Raw genomic sequence first — 14,411 nt, 5'->3', positions numbered from 1 at the left:
CAGTGATGAAGTTAAGCTGCAAAGTTCTGATCCAGTTCCATTACTTCCCCACACTGCAAAGTTTGGATCTAGAATTTTGGTTTAGACCCATTTCTAATTGTTTGGGTTGTGATGGGTATGTGAGTGTGAGAGGTTTCAGCTCACACATTCTTTAAGAAAAGCTGCCTGGAGAATATGCATACTAAGATGAAATCAGAAGTGGTTTTAGTGATCAAAGCAGGGCTATCTTATTGTAGGAGAAGCTGTCCATTTAAACAACAATACTTGAGCTGTCAAGATAACAAGAGATGCCTTTCAGCTCTATGATTATTGTGCATAATAGATATCTCAGGGCAAACATGATGCTGTCTGGACTTTAGGAACAGTCTCTTATCTATTCCTCAGAAGGAAAAAGGGTCTCTCAATGAATAAAGTCTAAGTAGATTGTATAAATATGATATGATAGAAATTCCACTTGAAGCCAATGAACATCACAAGAATATTTTATTGGATCCTAAAGATGATCACAGCCCAAAACCCTGGATCTAAATTTCTTAGATGATCCCTATCTTTTTAAGAACCTAACAAAATCTCAGGTGTTTGTCCCTTAATTTGGGCTATTGAGATTCTGCAGGCAGGTTTCACAGCATGAACCCATCTGTGCATCTGACATCCTGGCACTGGTAAACATCTGCCAGAAGTCTTCATGAATTGCAAATAAATGAAGGAGATAACAAACAGCACTGAGATGCAATAGAGGCATGTATGGTGGGCTCAGAAACCTGGTATGCATGAATGCATAGAGCCTGTAACCTGAATGGCTTCCTCAAATGACAACAATATTATCTAGGTTTCAGAGTGGTAGCCGTGTTAGTCTGTATCAGCAAAAACAATGAGGAGTCCTTGTGGCACCTTAGAGACTAACACATTTATTTAGGCATAAGCTTTTGTGGGTTTTAGCCCAAATAAAAATATTATCTAGAAGACTCAGCAGAAAACTGGGGATTAAATGGGACTCCAAGATGCTAAACACTGGAAACAGGAAGAATAAGAAGCACTATCAAAGAATCAGCCCTGGAGGGGAGAAGAGATTTCCACCAGGAAGGCTGGATAAGCAGGATGGATAATCAACAGTGCCTCAGAGGCTAATCAGTCAGTCACTTTTTCATCTGAATGAGAATTGTGTTAAGCACAAGAGCAACTGCAGTGCCTGCCATGCCCAGCACATAAGTCTGTGTGCGAGTCACAGCAGAGACCATGAACATGATTGATGCTGAGCAAAGGAAGCGTGTCAAAGGCAACTAAAAATGAGGATGTAGGAATGAATACAGAAAACAATGGAAACAGACAGGCTGATGTCAATAAGCTACGTGCAAAACTATGAGAGTGCCATGTGTGAGGGCATGACTACAGGTTCCCAACCACCAACCCCAAAGGTTAGGACCAGTTGATACATTCAATGTTTAACTTCCCTAAAAATCAGGGAAGTTGGGAAGCCGTTTCTCATTTATACTAAGGGCTTGTCTACATGAGTAAATTAACTGCAGTAGCTATTCCTTAATAGCTCCCTAGATGGACCTTCTTATTTCAGAATTCCAGCACGTTAAGTTCATACCCTACCTTAATCCAAAATAACTTTCAAGTGTAACAGGGCTTAGGGGCTTGTCTACACTGCACTTTTAGTGTAAAGCGGTCTTAAAGGGCACACGCATTACATTTGCACCCTCTTCAAAGATAGGTGCCAGCTGCAAAGCTTATATCCAGAATGAGAACTGAGCTCAGGAGAGTTGCTATCTGAGTTAGGGCTCATGTCCATCTGATAGGGTAGCAAATTCAAAATGGATAGAAGTATAAAATAATTCTTCAACCTGTGGAACTCATCACCTAGGGAAAATTTATTTAAAGAGGTTAAATATTTATTGGTAAAATGTACCACTGTGCAGAAGGCCCACGCAAGGAAGGCCCTATGCATCCCTTAAATCCCATTTTGGACCCTTGGGACTTGAGTGGTATATAAGCCCCAAAGGACTAAGTGGCACTTAAATCATGCATAGGACTAGCATGAACCTTCTGAACAGTGCTGAATTTCACCTTATATGTACATGTCTATGATATGCACTAGATGGGCAGGTAGGTCAGAAAGCTAGAAGTTCTATTAACCCTCATGCTTCAGGGTTTAATCTGATCACCTGCGGGGGCAGGAGGGAATTTTTTTCCTACTGCCAAGATATTGCACAGTTGTCCCAAGCACATTTTTAGGAATTTCTTGCCTTTCTCTGAAGTAGGAGATAGAGGTCATTGCTAGAGCAAGATACTCAACTACACTGATAGTCTGCTTTACTATGTTAACTGTTATGTAATTAATACTGCAGGGAGAATTAGTCAGGGTTAGCCATAGTCATTAAGAATTTAGGCCATAATTCAATCTGCAGATTGTTTGCAACCATCTTAAAATACCTTAATCAGCCAGTACTGTTTCTGTTTCCTGATTGGATGATGGAATCTTTGTGAGCAGGAGAACAACAAGTGATGAATGGTCAATAGTGAATAACTAATAACAGATCATTAATAATGAATTCACAGACCCAGAATCATTAGGAGATCGTAAACATTTTCATGAATACCCAGTGGCTGCCTGAATATTTACAAGTGACAAATAATATGACCCCCTCAAATGGCAGCAAAGTGAAGCTGGCCTGTTTGTTCATTAAACAGTTTATGATCAAACGCTCACAGGAATCTGAAGATCCACTCACATTAGTGCCAATATAACACCCAGTATTGAAAAGGGATCACCTGTTCTAAATATAGCAGCAGATCTATTGGAACATACTGATATTCAGTCAAACTTATCTTTAAATCTGGTCTTCTCATAGCTTCCCTGTAGTCATGCATGAAGTTATTTGGAGTCTAACTAATGCACAAACAGCCACCTTCATCTGCGGTCCTGGACTATTTCAGGTAGCAATATTTTTATCTCACATATGGTGCATTTTCTCTGTATTTTTCCCGCTTTGCTTTTAATCTTATTCAGTTTCTTGTGCTGGTGGTGACAAGCACACAGTGACATCCTCTGACAGGTCTGTGAAATGACTGGGCAGAACCCTTCTGTTCTCAGGCTTTGTGGTACTGAGTTGAATTACTTCCTATACATATGGGGAAGCTTCTCTCACTACTGCAGACCCCAGGAAGAAACAGCAGCAGAACATTTTGTTCACTCATGAACATTGAAGATGTTTTATATAATATCCTTGAGCTGCCTTTCCAATCTGTTCTTCAAATACAATCCACATAGTATGCAAAGTCCAAAGTTTATCCTTCAGTTTGTTTTTTAAATGCAGAAAATAATCCTGTAACATAAACTGTAACCCAACAAAGAATTTAAGCATACACATAGTCCCAGTAATGTTAAAGTGAAACACATAATTAAGTTCTGTGCTGGACTGGGGCCATTAAGATCAGCTTGAGCCTTCTTTCTAGGTTTGACTGATCCAAAGGGTTCCTCCCTCAAGACTGCTCAGCCCACACTCTTGATCTGCTTTCTTCAGAGAGCTACTTCCACCTTCATTATATCCAGGCAAAGCAATGAGTCACAGTGTCAGCAGAATCCTCTTAGTCCTTTCCCAGCAAGATCGACCGCTGCTAATAAGGTGGTGGTGTGGGTTCCCAGGTGAACTCTGCCAGACAGTTACACATCACTATGTGAAAATACGTTTTTGAATTATGAGAATTCCACAAGTCTCCTACAGCATTAGTATCATGCATGTTTTAGGGTTCATGATGTTTTCTAGTCTTAGTCCTTCATTGCTATTCTCTAACAATTTACATAATATTTCATAGTTAAGAATTTTTCTAGCGAATAAGTGTTTGTGCAGGGCTCTCAGCCAATCATTTCCTGCCTCTGCTGCAGCATATTAGTTGCCTCTCTGGCTGGCATCCTCTCCCCCAGAGGTGGCTGCATTTTAGTAGGCCCAATCCAATTCCCCACTGAAGTAAATGTCAATGGAAAGACTCCTAATGGGAACTGGATCAGGTCCTCTGCAAATAGGTTTTATTGTACTTGGTGATTCTTCTACAATGAAGATACCATATAGTAGACACTAGCAGAGTAAAGATTATTCTTATTATAAAGTGAAAAGTGTAACCTGGAGGAATGATGAAGCATTAAGCTTGTCTCTTTCTAATGAAAACTGACCTTCTAAGAATGTTCCAAACTTGGTTTTAGAAAGATTGAGACTAGCCAGCAACAGAGCATCCAGTATCACAGGAATCTCACATGTTTTTCTCTCCTGCTGAGTGGGTAGTGCTTTAGTGGCCAATTCTACTACTTCCAGAGGAGTTACTCCTAATTTACACCTATAAGAGAAGAACCAGGATGGGTGGTTCTCATTGACACTACATGTCATTGTGGCCAAGAGCATGGTGAGATTCAAAACGACATGGGATCTTTCTGTGGCTATTGTGGACATCCATATTCGATTGGATTAAAACATTGGAAGGGTTATAAACCCTCCTGCTTCGGGGCATTAGAGAGCCACTAACTGAGAGGGGCAAGTTATTCCATAATTGTCCAGCCTTCTTGCACCTTCCTTTGAAACAGATGATAGCCACTGTCAGAAAAAGGACACTGTATTGGAGGGACCATAGGTCTGATCTGGTACAGCAATTCCTATGCATATTGTATACGGAGGATCCCATTAAAGCCCTGGGGTTTACTACACCCTGGCAGGTACCTGTCTCCTACTGTTTGCTGGATTCCCGATATTTTCAGTGTGGGACCCTATGGATCCCGCCGCAACTTCACCCACGGTGAGTGGGAAGGATCAGGTAGGATGTCCAGTGTCACTGATTCTCCAAATTCTTAGTGAATTATTTCTAAGCCTGGATCTGTTCCTTCCTCATGAAAACGGGGCCAGTTGTCTCCTCCGCGCACAGAAGCCAAGCTCTCCGCGTTGTCTCCTGGCGGGGAGCTCTCAGGGCCGGGGACACGGAGTCGGAAAGGGAGGGAAACAGCTGGCCGGAGAGGCTGAACACTCCAGCCAGTGACCGCGCGGCCTCCCGCTGGGTCCTCAGCTCTGCAGAAGCAGCGGAGCGTTTACACTAGGAGCTGCGCTTGGCTAACCCAGAGTGGCGGCGGTGTGATTCCTGCCTCCCACCGCCTGGTCCTCCAACCACACCGCGCTTCGGGACCCGGCAGCCAGCGGGAGCGCACGGATTTAGGCTGGTCAGAGCATCACGAAGCCACTCAGGGGAGCGGCGGGCACCGAGCCCACCCGGTGCAGTAGGCGCGGAGAGAGATCGAGTACTAACGCCTCGGGGGTGAGCCCCCTTTGCTCCTTCCCCGCCCCTGCAAGCGGAGCGCTGCGGGCAGAAGCGCTTTGGTTCCATCGGGCTGATGCCTCTCAGGGGCTCCAGAGACAGCGGGGACCAAGGCAGCCGCCGCTGCCTATGGGGCTGCGTGTAACTCTGCCCAAGAATCGGGCCCCGCTGGCAAGCTGGATCAGCCCCTGCTGCCTCCGGCATGGTGCGGACCGGTGCTGCCGCCTGAGTCGCTGAGCGGCGTGGTGCTGAAATGGACAGCAGCCTGCAAGACTGGCCCCTCAACGCCTCGGCGGCCGAAGGCAAAGGAGCCGGGGACCAGCTGCTGGGCAGGTTCGGGGCCACGTGGACCATCTCGCTGGCCGTGCTCATGGCTCTGCTGATCGTGGCCACCGTGGCTGGGAACGCGCTGGTCCTGCTGGCTTTCGTAGTGGACTCCAGCCTGCGGACCCAGAACAATTACTTCCTCCTCAACCTGGCCATCTCAGATTTCCTAGTAGGTAAAGTACCACATCGGTTTCACTTTTCCCACCCAGCTTGGGGTTCCCGGGGCCAGCAGACCCAGGAACAGCAAGTCGGACACAGATTTCCCGGCCGGGCTGAAAGTTGTGCGTGTTTAAAAGATAGCGGCAAAGAGCCCAGTAGCTGGGCTTTATTTTAGGGGCTGCGTTATCAGCCACTCCAGAGAGAAATAGGGGACTTGGTCAAGCCATTTCCCTGTGGCTCAGGTAAAAATGGTCTTCCAGGCAAGCTTTGCAAATGCGTGAGCGCCTGCTGTTCCCTTGCAAAGGGTTGTCACCCACAGCTAACCGGTTTCAAACAGCAGAACAAATGTCACTGTAATAATGGGGGCAGTATAAAACATGGGTTATTTCCCCTTTCTAAGTACTGGACTTCAGCTGGAAACTATCTATCACCGCAGCTTCTTTCCACAACGTACTCTGGATACGGCTGTGCACCCCGCTAGCTAAGCAGACACCTTTTACAGGGCACACGCACTTCCCTCTGCAGCCTGTTCTGGAAAGAAGACGCCGTTTGAAGTCCAGTTATTTACACGTTTGGTGATACCCAGTTAACATGGCAACACTGATCTGAGCTGGCCACAAGGGCCTGCTGTTCGGAGAGATGTGCATTGTTAAAAGGAAAACCAGAGCCCAAGGAGATTTGGTCTGTTAGTTACGTCGGTGGGGGTGGACAGCAAAATGAGCGCTACAGGAACTGAGCACCTTTTTTTTTTTTTGGTCTTGCAAGGGGTTATTTAGTGGTGATGCATGTGCAGTGGGGGTAACCGCGCAGACTTGTAGTTAGCCAGATGTTTGGAGAACAAGTTGCATGCCTCAGTAAAGGAGAAGGAGCACCCGCCCATTCCTCTTGCTAAGTCACAGAGACCGGCTTTGTGAGGCTGAAAGCAAAGGGCTGAGTTCAGATGGGCTCTGAATGCAGCCTTGACCGATCCCCCGAGCCAAAGATTAGTAGCTGCGACACGCATCTTCGTGGGAGGGGGGTTAAGCAGGAGGAACGGTGTGGATTTCTTTATTGAAGTTTAGCTCAGAATGGATAATGGTCCCAACACCCCAGAAGGATTATAGTCCATCAAACCGAGAGATTGCTTTAGCTTCTAGACACACACAGCCAGCCAGCCGCCCACCACCCTTCAGACTTACACTTCAGAGACACAAGAACAGTTTTCTTCTGTCATAGTCACACTGATAAGCAAGGATATTATTAATGTATTATATGCAAAACTAGGACGCCAGAGTTACTGAACTGTGCTTCTATGTGGTTCAGAATGTTAGACAAATTAGGTAGTGCCTCTGAACCTCCCCTGGTTTAGAGCTAAGCTGCAAAGCCCAGAAAAACCTTGATTCAGTCTTTCCTTGCTGCTTTGATACACAGATGAGCTCAATGATTGTTTTCAAAATCGATTTGTATTTTGACAGAACTATCAAGCCCTCACTTCCGGCATGTTGCTGGAGAATTTGGGCAAAATCATTGCAGGGTTTGGATATGTTAACTGTGATAAGGCAGAAAGTTGAGATTCAGCTTTCCCTATGTGCCAGTCGCAGGGAGAGGGTACTCATCTTCTCCTCCTCTTCATTTAGGGAGCAGAGAAAACAGAAGCTCAAGTTGCAACCCGAGTACCTAGTTCTGCAAACGCACATGCACTGAACTCAACTAGCCACCCATGAAAATTCACCTGTGTAAGCTTTTGTAGGATCAGGCCTTCAGATGAGAGCACTGTTGAGCCCCTCCAAAAGAATTGACCTGGGTCCTCCAGCAAAGAGGAGCTCAGGTCAAAATACAAGCCAAGGAAGCTTTGATTTTTAAAGGAAGAACTAGGAGTCTCTCTTTATGCATCACTATGAGGCTGTAATGGGTAAAAACCCAAATTGTTGCCTTGCTTTACAACTTTCCTTTAAAACTCAGATTTCAAGCTTTTCTGAGGCATTTGGGCACCCAACTTCCATTAATTTTCATAGGAGTCATGCAGCCAAAGCCCAGATCCTCAAAGGTATTTAGGTGCCTATCTCCCACTGAAATCAATGGGAGCTAGGCACCAATGTCTTTGAGAATCCAGGCCCCAAATCCCTTAGGCCTCTTTCAAAATCACAGCCTAGATGTTCATGGGCCAGAATTCTCACCTAGCGGGCTCCTTTCTATCTTTCCAGCCTATGCTGCTGCTGCTGTGTCACAAGATTAGCTTTTGAAGAGACTCTCACTGGGAAATCACTGTGACCCAAGCAACACCAGCCACAAGCTGGCCCATACACAACATGGCCATCCAAGGCCACTGAGCAGACTTGCAAATGACATCACATACACCAACAGTTATTCTCAGCATTCATTTGAATGAGTGACTTTTTTCAAGCACCTGCGCATGGTGCAGAAGCCCTTTCAAATATAAACACCTCTCATTGCAGGTGCCTTTTGCATTCCCTTGTATGTGCCCTATGTGCTGACAGGAAGATGGGCCCTTGGGAAAAGCTTCTGCAAGCTCTGGCTGGTAATTGATTATCTGCTCTGCACCTCTTCAGTCTTCAACATTGTACTGATTAGCTATGACAGATTCCTCTCTGTGACAAGAGCGGTAAGTACTGACATGTCAGAGATGAGAAAAGCCTTCCCCCTCACTTCATTGTCTAGAATCATCTGTGCTAAATAAAAGCTGTTTGATTCCTTGGGAAATTATGAATCTTTTAGTCGGTGATGGGAAGGAAAAATTCCTGGGAAACATATAGTTCACTTGCAAACCTTGACTTCAGGTGCGTCTCAAATCCTTTAAGGTTCAGAACCCATGAAGCAAATTGTCCCTCAAACGCTGACTGTGAAGGTGTTTGAGTGATAGCCAGTCAATTCAAGTGGGGTAAACAAGTTTATTACCAATTTGCAATGGTTATTTCCAGATTAAACAAACTGATTTCAGTGGGAGTTACAGTCAGTCTCACTCAGGAACTGGCTCACAGGTTGCAATAGAATCTTGCAAGGTGCCAAGTGTCCTAGATGCACAATTAGTACAATGGGGATTGAGGGTGCTCAGCGCCTTCCAGGAGGTGAACAGCAACTCACAGGCTAGAAGGGTTCCAAGTACAGTACAAAGCGACAAAGAGTCCTGTGGCACCTTTAGATTAACAGACGTATTGGAGCATAAGCTTTCGTGGGTGAATACCCACTTCATCAAATGCATCTGTCAAGTCATTGGTACTCACCCACGAAAGCTTATGCTCCAATACGTTTGTTAGTCTATAAGGAGCCACAGGACTCTTTGTCGCTTTTTACATATCCAGACTAACACGGCTACCCCTCTGATTCTTGACAAGTACAGTACAAAATATCTACAGAGGGGCCCAATGCATAAAGTTCAGCAATTTGGGGCCAAATTGCAACAAAGCTCACATTTGTTGGACACAGGAGTTTGGCGTGGGCCCCTCTAACAATTTCAAAGTGCATTCAGGGAGACCATAGGCATGTGGCTGGGGCAGTGGACTAGACATTGAGACTCCCTGGATTCTATTCCCAGCTCTACCACTGACTCAGGATGTGGTCTTGGACAAATAACAATCTCTATCTGCCTCATTTTACCCATCTATGAAATGGGGTTAAAAAGCAGATATCAAATTTGGGCTGAGATATGTATCAAGAATGATCCATTGACATAAAAGGTGAAATCTCTTTGAAAGGTACTAACTCAGTTCAGGACTGTTCTAAGCCAATCATGAGCCAAGTATGATTTGGAGTTGAAGGACCATGTCCGAGCTTTTCTCTGTGGGAGTGTGATTTATCTAGTGATTGGGTCTGCTGTCTCCAGCACATGGATTTGTTACACTGCAGAGATATTGTATAGCAACTTTGCCAGAAATTTTACAGTCTAAGCCAGTTGATGTATTTGGTCATATCTAAGAAAAGATTTTTCCCCTCCAGGTCACATACCGAGCTCAGCAAGGTAATACCAAGCAAGCAGTGCTGAAGATGGTAATGGTGTGGGTCTTAGCTTTCCTGCTCTATGGACCTGCAATTATCAGCTGGGAATACGTAACAGGGCAGAGCATCATACCTGATGGGGAATGCTATGCTGAATTTTTTTACAACTGGTATTTTCTCATGACGGCCTCCACACTAGAGTTTTTCACTCCCTTCATCAGTGTATTGTTTTTCAACTTAAGCATTTACCTGAACATTCAGAAACGCACCAAAATCCGCCTAGATATCTTCCACGAAGTACAGAGCCAGTCGTTCATGGAAGAGATGGAAATGAGCCAGGAAGGAAAGCTTTCCCTGAAATGCTGTAAGTGGGACCAGAAAGAGGCAGCCGAAACCCAAGACCTTCCCAAATGTGAAACACAACAAGCAGCTGCCAATGCCAATCAGAGTGTGAAAGACTCACAGACAGACTCAAAGAGCTCTGGGCTCTATAGTGGGAAATCAAAGTCTTTCAACAAGAGGAGCTATAAACACTCAGCATCTACAATGTCTTTAGAGAAACGGATGAGGATGGTCTCCCAGAGCATCACACAGCGTTTCAGGCTCTCCAGAGACAAGAAGGTGGCAAAATCGCTGGCAGTTATAGTGAGCATTTTTGGGCTTTGCTGGGCACCATACACCCTCCTCATGATCATCCGAGCTGCTTGCCATGGCCACTGCATCCCTGATTACTGGTATGAGACTTCCTTCTGGCTCCTGTGGATCAACTCTGCTGTTAACCCTGTCCTGTATCCCCTCTGCCACTACAGTTTTAGAAGAGCTTTCATTAAACTCCTGTGCCCCAAGAAGCTAAAGATCCAACCTCACAATTCCCTCCAACACTGCTGGAAGTGAGTCAATCCATCCATGTATTTGAGGAGCTGTCTTATTGCTTTGTCATATTTTGCAAAACCACAGTAGTTCATTTCCCTTGAAGAATGTGATGATAGCACTTTTGGGGAGTAAGGGTGCTCAGTATTAACTTCTCATGCCCTCTGCAGGGACAAAAATGGGCTGAATGGACAGATGTGTGTTTAATCCCATGGCACTTATGTCTGTGTTCACTCCCCTACACATGCACAGAAGAGCTCTACTGCCACCTAGCCAGCCAAATGGGATTGGTACTTATTACAAAAAAGAAGCCCAAAATGTAAAACTAATCTTGCCCACTGTAAGTAATATATAGTTTAACCCAGAGGTTCTCAAACTGTGGTCCATGGACCACCAGTGATCCGCAAGCTCCGTTCAGGTGGTCCACCGATAGTTCCTTCTAAGGTGCGTGCCTGGGCAGCCGCACATGAGAGAATAAAGGGCCTAATTAGTGGAGCCGTGCAGGCGCGGGAGGTGGTGGCCTTGGGGGAAATAGAAGGTAGGTGGGAGGGGACAGTGGGGTGAGAAGAGGGGATGGGGGAATTTGGGAATTGCACGGCTGTGGGGGCCAGAGAAAGAGGTGACTTTCCCCAGCACCAGGGCTGCAGCTGCCGAGGAGCTCTGTAGCTGCTGTGGTGGGGAGAGAGTGAGAGACCCCCCCCCCCTTCCCAGCCTCAGCTCTGTGTCTGCTGTGGCAGAGGAGAGAGGGCACATCCATTGCATTAGAAAGGTTAAACTACTGATATGAAAATATGAGTTGTGTGCTTTTATTTGTAGAACAAAAAAAGTTTATTATTATTTTTTATATAGCGCTTTTATCCAAAGCACTTTACAATAGTTAGCTAATGATACAAACAACATTTGGAAAGCTCATGAAGTGGTCTGCCGAGACCCTCAGCAATTTTCAAGTGGTCTGCGGGAAAAAAAAGTTTGAGAACCCCTGATTTAACCATTTACAAACCAGATATTTGCCATCAGTGTGAGGTTCTCTTCTCCTAGCCAGTGTACTACACATACATGAGAAGGAGCAAACATTTCAAACACCTCCCATGTATAATTATGTGTATTGTGATAGCGCCTTGGGAACCGTATCACCGACCAGGACCCCACCGTGCTGGGCATTGTATACACACACATAAAACAAAAAGACCTTCTCTGTCCCCAAGAGCTTACAATCTAAAAGTCTCAGACAAGCCAAGACAAAACAGATGTGGGGAGCACAAGGAAGCAATGAGACAATATTAGCATGAAAAGCAGTGACCACCTCACTCCAGCTGCCTATTGTAAATAAAAAGTACGTCTCATTCTTAGAATGGTTAACAGACAAAATTGACCCCACTAAAGTTCACATGAACAGAACAAACTACATTCACACATCAGCAAAGAGTCCTGTGGCACCTTATAGACTAACAGACGTATTGGAGCATGAGCTTTCGTGGGTGAATACCCACTTTGTTGGATGCACTTTGCTGCTTTTACAGATCCAGACTAACACGGCTACCCTCTGATACTTGACACCAGTTCACACATCAGTTCACTATTGCCCCTTACTATATGTTTGTACAGTGCCTCCTGATACCAGGCAGGGCCTCTTGGTGCTATCATAATAGAAATACATAATAATTAATTACCACAGCAAGAGCTCAGATTGAACAGGTCTGTAGAAAGGAACAAGAGTTCAGGACCCTGAAAACTACATTTGCAAATAGGAACCCAAAATGTTGAAAAGTAGCCCTAAAAAAACCCTGACATTGTGATTCCCAATTACACTTAGCTGCTGTAAAGATAACTGTGTTTCTTGGTGTTAGTCTTGCATGATTCTTGCTGAAAAATTTCCCCACCTACAGCTATGATTGACTCCATGGGCCTGAAGCCTCTCTGCTCTGAGCCCTCCGGCATCCACTGCTCCTTCAAATTCCTCCATAAATCTCACCCCTACAGGAAATCCTTCCTCTCTTTTTCACCCCCTATACCCACCACTCCTGAAGTGCTGTCCTGTGTATGTCTTTTCTTATGTAGTCTGTAGGCTATTTGGCTATATCACATCTCTGTTTGCAAAACACCATGTTGATTCACAGGTGCGCTCTATAATAACCGTCATAATAGACTTGCATAACAGTAATGAGAAATACAGCAAGACTCTGGATTGTTATGGGATTGGGGGACTCAGGTAAGACTGGTGGGAACTGGGCAGTACCTCTATACTTTTTCATTGAACTATAGCACGAGTCAGCTACTAACTTCTTCACACTCACAACCCGCCCTGTGAGCAAACGCTGTTGGGTGAGGCCCCGTGAATGGCCTAAGCCTCTTCTCTAAGATTTTAGAAACACTTTTTGAAATTGATTTAGAGTGGTAACCCCTGGAATAAGGGAGTTCCATGGCTGTCCATTTCAGTAAGTCCCAGCCTATGGTCTTGTGGTTCAGAGCACTAGTTTCAAGAAACCTGGGGAAATCTATCCCCAGCCTGGTGCATGACCTTTGCCAAGTCATTTTACCTCTGCTTTCCCTCCCTATCTGTTGTCATTCTTCCCTGTTTAGATGGTAATATTTTTGGGGACAGGGTTTGTCTCTTACTATATGTTTGTACAGTACCTCCTGATCCCAGGTGGGGCCTCTTGGTACTATCATAATAGAAATACATAATAATTAATTATCACAGCAAGAGCTCAGATTGAACAGGTCTGTAGAAAGGAACTAGAGTTCAGAACCCTGAAAACTACATTTGCAAATAGGAACCCAAAATGTTGAAAAGTAGCCCTAAAAAAACCCTGACATTGTGATTCCTAATTACACTTAGCTGCTGTAAAGATAACTGTGTTTCTTGGCCTTTGCTAGGGGTAAAATAAATGATATAATCCAATCATTCCGGTGACATTTGTTGATTATATAAATAGTGCCATTTCAAGTCAATTTTTATTGATGACGTTCTGTTTTGTGTCTACAGTATTTGGATCTGTAATAGTCTTGGTTAAGTGACTATTACATACTTGTTAAAAATGTATCTTTCAATCAACATAACAAGTGTACTAAGACCTGTGGGGCTGTGTATTGTAAAGTCTACTTGTAGCTTTCCTTGTGCTGCAGAGAAACTCAATAAAAGTTATTTTTATATAAAGTGTGCTGAATGCGCTATAAAAAACAAGGTGTTAGTAAAAAGTACAGAACATGTTTGAAAAGCAGTCAGTGCACAGTGATCTGCACGGGGAGACAGTTAAGCCCAGCTGTATCATAGGAGAGACAGCTCCAGAAACAGCCAGATTTCTTTTGCCATATAGTAACAGGAACTGGAGAGCATATAAGGTCCATAGAGTGAGCACACTGTACAATTCTTTTTGAAGTCCAGCTATTTTACAGCACTAGTTTCATGAAATCATGGTCTGAAAAGATTGCATTAACATTATCTCCCCAGGTCAAATCAAAAACTGCATTGGTCTCCTTAGAGTGGAGAGAAAGTACCCATGTGAACAAAGTTACTAGCCTGCAGCTGTGATTACCTTATCCATGATATTTTAGAAGCACTGTTATAACTTAAGGGAGAAAAGGGGGGTTGGGTTGTTTTGTTTTTTTGTTTATACTTCATGGTATCTAAAGATTGCCTAGATTTTCTACCACTTCCTTCTCCTGCCTCCCAAAAAAGAGTTTTTGTTTTCTTCTTTTTTAATCTTAGAAATATTGGGAGTGTCATGTCTGATCTACCCTGGCTTTGCTAGAGGACTCATTGGAGTTCTCTGCTGCAGAACACAAGATCTCATCTCAGAAAGGATGTCCTTTTCTCCCTGCCC

The 14,411-nt window shown here is 44.5% G+C and overlaps 1 protein-coding gene across 1 annotated transcript; it reads left to right on the top strand.

The window, feature by feature from the left end:
• The first annotated feature begins 4,896 nt into the window (after nt 1-4,896).
• HRH3 (histamine receptor H3) lies at nt 4,897-11,594 on the top strand. Its single transcript, XM_050917801.1, has 3 exons — nt 4,897-5,798; nt 8,220-8,386; nt 9,718-11,594. The coding sequence occupies exons 1-3, from the start codon at nt 5,552-5,554 to the stop codon at nt 10,609-10,611; spliced, it is 1,308 nt and encodes a 435-aa protein (XP_050773758.1). The 5' UTR covers nt 4,897-5,551; the 3' UTR covers nt 10,612-11,594.
• The last annotated feature ends 2,817 nt before the right edge of the window (nt 11,595-14,411 follow it).

This window comes from Gopherus flavomarginatus, chromosome 11 (assembly GCF_025201925.1).
Source record: "Gopherus flavomarginatus isolate rGopFla2 chromosome 11, rGopFla2.mat.asm, whole genome shotgun sequence".
NCBI lineage: Eukaryota > Metazoa > Chordata > Testudines > Testudinidae > Gopherus > Gopherus flavomarginatus.
This window is presented reverse-complemented; position numbering and strand designations above follow the sequence as displayed.

Coding starts and splice junctions, on each gene's coding strand:
- HRH3 (XM_050917801.1), top strand. CDS start 5,552: ATGGACAGCAGCCTGCAAGACTGGCCCCTCAACGCCTCGGCGGCCGAA. Junction 5,799..8,219: donor CATCTCAGATTTCCTAGTAG/GTAAAGTACCAC, acceptor CTCTCATTGCAG/GTGCCTTTTGCATTCCCTTG. Junction 8,387..9,717: donor TCCTCTCTGTGACAAGAGCG/GTAAGTACTGAC, acceptor TTTCCCCTCCAG/GTCACATACCGAGCTCAGCA.